Consider the following 6,742-nt stretch of genomic DNA (forward strand, 5'->3'; position numbering starts at 1 on the left):
AAATTAAAAATTTAAAAAATACAAAAAATAAATTATAAAATTAAAAATTAAAAATAAAAAATAAAAAATTAAACTCCATTTTCCATTCCAGATCCCACCATCTCCCTCATCAACAATCAACATCATCTCATCTCTCTCATCTATCCCAAAAAAGACACACACGCAACTGCGCTGCCAGCCTCCCAACTGGTGCCGACGAGCTTCCTTCTGCAGCAAATCGCTGCCTGTCAACTCGCCGGTGATGACGACCACAGCCACCACAAAGAAAGCTCCGAGCGCCGTTGACCAAGTGTCGCACGTTCTCTAAACCTCTTCGCTGGCGACGACAACCACGGCCCCACGAATGGAGTTTCGAGTGCCGTCGTTATCCCGCGCAACCAAAGCTCTCGATCCCAACCCCTTGCCGTCCGTTCCTCCCGACGAAGCAATTGACGGTGTCTCCTCACCGCAGAAGACGACATCAACAACCAGCAAAGGTAGCCCGTCTCTTCGTCGCGTCCAACCACACTCTCCATCAGCCCTAAGCCCCCATGTTTGTATTCTGTTTGTTGTTTCTCTTTTTTTTAAAAAAAAATAATTAATTGAAAGGAACAAACATAAATATATTAATTATTGTTAGTGTTGTTGTTGTTAGCAGAAGAGATATAGTAGTTGATAAAGAAGAAAATTATTGTTATTCTTTTCTGTCTTTTCTTCTATTGTTAATGTTGGTAGTATTTGTGGATTGTGAGAAGGAGTTTGAGTTATGGTTGGTGGTGAGAGAGTGACAGTGGGATGATGGTAGAGGTGTGGGTGACTCGGTACATATGGTGATGGATGGGTGAGATTCAGTGGGTCATTGGTGAGTGGATGAGGTTGAATGGTGGTGGATGATGATGCAGATGAAGGAATGAAGATGAAGTGGTTTGAGGAGAAGGACAATGATGTTGGGAATTGGGAATTTTTTAAAAAAAAAAAAGATAATAATTATTATTTTTAATTTTAAAATTTACTTTTTGTTTACTTTTTTATTTTATAATTTATAATTTTATTATTATTTAATTCTTTTTATCTACAGAGATCCTGATCTTTTTAGTCTACGAGAGTAAAAAATTTTTGTCCCTTATGATTTTTTTGTAAAAATAATTTAATGCTATAAATTTTTTGTGTCATAATTTATAATATCAGGATCGACGTAATTTTAAAAAATTTATATTCTCATAATATTATTACCGATAAAAATACTAGTTAAAGGATATAATTATATAAATCCATGGGCAATTTTCTTAATTAAATGGTTTTACTCTCAATATTACGCAAATACATTGTTTCCAAATTCAATACGCAAATACATTGTTTCACGTATCTATATAAACCGCTACTAGCAGTAGCGGTTTACAGGTGTACAGAAACCGCTACAACTAGCCGCGGTTTACGTGCAATAGGGCTAAGTCATAAACCGCTGGTACCAGCCGCGGTTTACGTGGAATATGCATTGGTCATAAACCGCTGTTGCCAGCAGCTGTTTACGTGAATTGGTGTGCGTGCGTAAACCGCTAGAGCCTATAGCGGTTTACGTGTAATTGGCTGCCTATATAAACCGTGGTGGTAGCCGCGGATTATTCATTTGGAGGGGTTGTGAGGTTTTTTAGAGAGAGAAAATTCTAGAGAGAGGTCAGAGCAAGTTGAGAGCGGGTCCGAGGTATCTCAGCGGCGACTTTCGGCGAGTTATCATGGCAGACAGGACCTTGTACCGACTGAACGGTATTGCGCATATTGCCGGTTCTATTGGTGACGAGATTAGTTAATAATTATTTTTTTTAAGGCTTAGTATTTGTTAGTTAGAAAAATGGTATGTAAGGTAGACGAACTAGAATTTATATATTATTCCCTCTAGTTTGAAATTAGGCTTCGCATGCTAGGATGTTAGTTTAATTGGTTTGGGTTAGAGTTTTAAATTTTTCTTGTTAATTTATAAATATGACTAGTTAGCTGAATTTTAAATCCCTTCAATGAATGTTATTCTACATGTTGTTGGTTTAGTTTAGGGAAAGGGACAGTTGACGTTAGTGATTTATTTTAGTTCAGTTAGTGTAATTGTATGATATGAAGTTTTTTATTTTAAAGCTTTATAGTATTTTTATAATTCTGGCTGTTATTTATGCAAGTATGTGTGTTGTTATTTTTACTATCGTAATTAGTTTCTATAATTTGAAGCTTACATATTTTTCGATGGCTTAGTTATATAGGGTTCATAGATTAATTTGTTTACCGGTTCATCATTTGTTGATGGGTTAAGATATTTGTTATTGTTAGATAGGGGAATTTTTTATGGATAGGAGAATTTAATTGGACCCTGTATTTCTTTCATGTTCTGTGTAGTCCACTAGGTGTGTATACAGTGTGAGACGGCAACAGAATATGCTAATGCATGAAAGGATCATCCCATATTTAGAGAGGGCTGGATTGTACCATTTGGCCAGGCTAAACAGCCAATGGTTCTGGTTGGATAAGCCATTGGTTAGCGCGTTCGTTGAGAGGTGGCGTCTTGAGACGCACACGTTCCATATGCCTTTCGGAGAGTGCACAGTGACATTGCAAGACGTGGCATTTCAGCTAGGGCTGCCTGTGGATGGGGAGGCTGTGAGTGGTTGCCTTGGTGAGTTTGAGAAATACATGGAGGGTGGCCGACCAGCTTGGGAGTGGTTTGAGGAACTATTCGGTGAGCAGCCTCCACCGAATAAGGTCAAGCAGATGACAGTACACTTTACATGGTTCCACGAGAGGTTTAGGGTGCTACCACCAGATGCGACCAAGGAGACTGTCCGCATCTACGCACGTGCCTACATCATGATGCTGTTATTGAACTCAGTTATTTGGGGACAAGAGTGCGAACCGGGTACATATATGGTGGTTGCCATTTGTGGCAAACCTTGATGACATGGGGAGGTATAGCTGGGGGTCGGCTGCTTTGACTTGGTTATACCGATGCATGTGTCGGGTGGCGAACAGAAATGTGACTAACCTTGCGGGTCCCCTACAGTTGCTGCAGAGTTGGATATTCTGGCGGTTTTCGACTTTGAGGCCGTCCAGGTTTGAGGTTTTCTCTTTCCCGCTGGCATCCAGGTATGGGTTATGTTTTTTTAATGCTTAAAAATTGATAGGGCGGTTTTTTAAGTTTGTGTCTGATATGATTTACAATTAGGTGGTCTGCATACTTACCTCCGAACGATGGCAAGGAACAGAAGGTCATAAGCTATCGGCTTGCATTGGATCGCTTGACCGCTCGTGATGTAAGTATTATACTAGTTAGGGTTTCATTTCTGGTTTGCTCTCTTGTTGTGACTAGATATATACTTGTTGTGGTAAGTAGTCTCAGAGAAACCCGATAGCTACCCAACGAGAATTTGCCAGTGGGAGTAGTCTCAGCCACTGTATAGTCAAGGTGATGCCTATCAAACACAGTCACGGTGAAGCACCTCGAATCCTTCAGGTTACGCTCAATGGCCTTAACTAGTGCCTGCAAGAATCAGTGCCCGGACCCTAATTGTGCCTCTGCCGTCTGCCCCCGGACAACAAACAACTTCACCAGCCGTTGTGTCTATCAGAGATAACGAGAATACCTTGCTGTGGAGTAACATGTCTTCTAAGATTAGATAGAAAGTATGACCAAGACTCTGCATTTTCCCCCTCCACGAGTGCAAACGCAACAGGCAAAATATTCGAGTTACCATCCTGAGCGATCGCCAACAACAATGTCCCGCCATACTTGCCATAGAGGTGTGTTCCGTCGATGCTTACGAGCAGCTTACAGTGGCGGAATGCCTCAATACATGGAGGGAATGTCCAAAACATGCGATGAAAGTAGACTCTATCTTCATCAACTTGGTCACCTACTCTAACCGGGGAGGTCTTCAGCAGAGCAACGGAACCTTCCATGGTGCATGTGACCCCAAGGATCCATCGAGGCAGATCCGCATACGACTCCTCCCAATCGCCATATATCTGCGATACTTCCTTCTGCTTCGCCAACCACACCTTCCGATAACTAGACCTGAATCCATATGTCGCCTCCGTTGCCTCTTGCAACACCTTAATCGACACCGACGCATCAGCTCTAACCAATGGAAAAATTCTCACACAGATGACATGATAATCAAGCTACTTGTGATCGCTCGATATCGATGTGGCCATACACGTGTGTGGTCCGTTGTACCTCCTAACTTCCCATGTGCTCTTCCTTTTCCGCATGACTATCCGAATCAACCACGTGCACCCGTTACCAAACTCCTTGCATCTCCCTTGGTATTTCAGATTGTTTGACTCCATAACCTTATACTCAACTCCACGCCGGATACTGTAATCTTTTACGCTCAGCACGGCTTCCTCCTTACTCTGGAACGATTGGCCAATCTGAAATTCAGTCATAGGTGTCCCATCATGCATCCCCTGCCCATCGAATGTTGCATCTACATTCTGGTGTTGGCCGATGCTTCCAAGTTGAAAGAAGAGAGGTGGGGAGGATACTCTTGTGTTCCAGAACCGGAACCTCCATGGGTTGTACGTGTACCTCTTGGAATATCATCATCACTGTCCCCACCAATATCGACCGGCTCCTCATCCAAATCATCGTCACACAGCGCATTCTCAACTCGATCCGGACCGGCATCAAATTCAAAATCAGGCACAACAGGAGCCACATATGCATGAACATCCCCAGCATGTTCGGGCTCATGAATCAGAACTGCCGCTGCTACCACAGGCATCGATGTCGAGGCACCACCGGCTATGGTCGACTGAGGATTCGGTGCCGATGCCCCAGAGCTATCCACACCATCTTCCAACTTCGCAAGCAGCTCAGGTACCCTCACCTCCGGAAAACTACGCCTGCAGTGAAACAAGACCTGCAGGTCTTCATCCGACCCTATCACGAAGGTCTCATATCTCACACCAGTTGAAACAACGGCTATTGGAATCTTGTAAAATAACTTTTTTACCCACTTCGTCCCACAGGTACCGAGCTTCCGTAATATGCTTAGCTTAATCTCTGCCAATGTAATCGACGATCTGATAAAAATACTAAGTGGTTCTCTATCTGTGAATTTCACACCATGCCTTTTGCTCTTTTGAATTTTTCCAGAGCAGTGAACCAGAGCCACAAAACTATCCTCCCCCTCCATTTGTGAATAACACTCTACCTCTCCACATTTGGCCCCTCCATGGTTTATATAGGCAGCCCCATTCAGCATCCTCAACGTAAACCGCTATAGGCTCTAGCGGTTTACTATCACACACGCACACACATAAACCGCTGCTGACAGCAGCGGTTTATGACTTAGCCCTATTACACGTAAACTGCGGCTGGTTATAGCAGTTTCTGTACACCTGTAAACCGCTACTGCCAGTAGCAATTTATTTAAATTCATGAAACAATGCAATTGCGTATTGAATTTGAAAACAATATATTTACGTAATATTGAGGTTGAAACAATTTAATTAAATAAATTACCCTAAATCCATCGTTGAAAATTCAAAGATTCAGTCTTTTCCGCTAAAGGAAATATTTTAAGAGCGAGGGGCAATTCATTTGTTTAATTGTTTTAATAAAAATATAGAAATTTCTTAATATCGGTCTCGATGAATTGATATTCTTGGACCACGTCACTTATTGGAATTGATAAATCATTTTCCATCTTCCCTTTCATGCATGTCTCTTGTTTATTACTTCAAATTCAGCAACTTCTCTTACCGATCCTATAGTTGATCACAGCTCCTAGCTAGGCCATTATTGTTCAATTTTGCAATCAATTAATTAGTTAATAGCCAATTTTTTTTATCATGATATTTAATTTAATATTTGTTGAATTTTTTAATAAAATGACTTTTTTAAACAAAATTTACCCTTGGATTATATTTATAAAAATTCATATCAATTTATAATTATTTCAACAATTTTTTTATTCCTTTAAAAATCTCATCGTAGGTTAGGAAAGAAAAGTTTTCTGGCGGCTTTATCCAATCCAATGCATGGCCTAAGAAGAAATTGATAGGAGTATACATAGGACCAAGAAAAAAAGTTTGTGGGCATATGTTTGCTAATAAGTCTAATACTCTATATACAAAATAAAGAAATAAATAAATAAATCCTATATTTTTCCAAATTGTTACATGTCTATTGTGATTTCAGTGACAAAGTCTTTCTTTAAACTCTTGAAGTTTGTTCTATGTAGCCTCCACAATTGGCAATTGCTATTTTTATTTATTTTATTTACGAGTCTCTCTTTCAAGTTTTCAAACCCATGATGGAAGTGGAAAGAGACAGATGCTTGCCAGCAATTACTAATGCGATGGGGGGGATAGATCATTGCCTGGGATTTTTCTTCCACTTAGACAAAATCCTTTTTATTAAAGAAAAAACTAATTCGTTTCATATCAACAATATAAAACCCTATCCTAAACAATCTTATCAATCGAGATAGTTTTTTTAAACAAGAGATCTCAATATAATAAAAGAGAAAATTTAGGACCAGCATTTATGAAAATTAGTAAAGTTAATTTTAGAAAATAAATTAATAAATAATAACTAAATAAAATGAAAGGTAATAAATAATCTTAGTTTATAATCTTAGAATTTTAATGGTTGAAAAAGAGAAGAATTATATACTTTTAATTGACAGATGGTTCATATTGAAAAAATTCACGTATAAATTGAGTTTTTCTTTAATTCATTTCAATCAAGTCATACAGATAGAATAACATAATA

At 39.6% G+C, this 6,742-nt stretch overlaps 1 protein-coding gene across 1 annotated transcript; it reads right to left on the reverse strand.

The window, feature by feature from the left end:
* Positions 3,565-4,407, reverse strand: LOC107606620. The gene is made up of 2 exons (XM_016308660.1): positions 4,196-4,407; positions 3,565-4,096 (listed from the first exon to the last, which is right to left on the reverse strand). Exons 1-2 carry the CDS (start codon positions 4,405-4,407, stop codon positions 3,565-3,567), a joined length of 744 nt encoding a protein of 247 aa, XP_016164146.1.

The sequence above is a fragment of the Arachis ipaensis genome, chromosome B07 (assembly GCF_000816755.2).
Source record: "Arachis ipaensis cultivar K30076 chromosome B07, Araip1.1, whole genome shotgun sequence".
NCBI lineage: Eukaryota > Viridiplantae > Streptophyta > Magnoliopsida > Fabales > Fabaceae > Arachis > Arachis ipaensis.

What these genes read in the sequence shown, in the direction of transcription:
- LOC107606620 (XM_016308660.1), bottom strand. Translation starts at nt 4,407, where the DNA reads ATGACTGAATTTCAGATTGGCCAATCGTTCCAGAGTAAGGAGGAAGCC. An exon ending in AGCACATGGGAAGTTAGGAG is followed by an intron (nt 4,097 to 4,195) that starts GTACAACGGACC and finishes TCCATTGGTTAG; the next exon opens with AGCTGATGCGTCGGTGTCGA.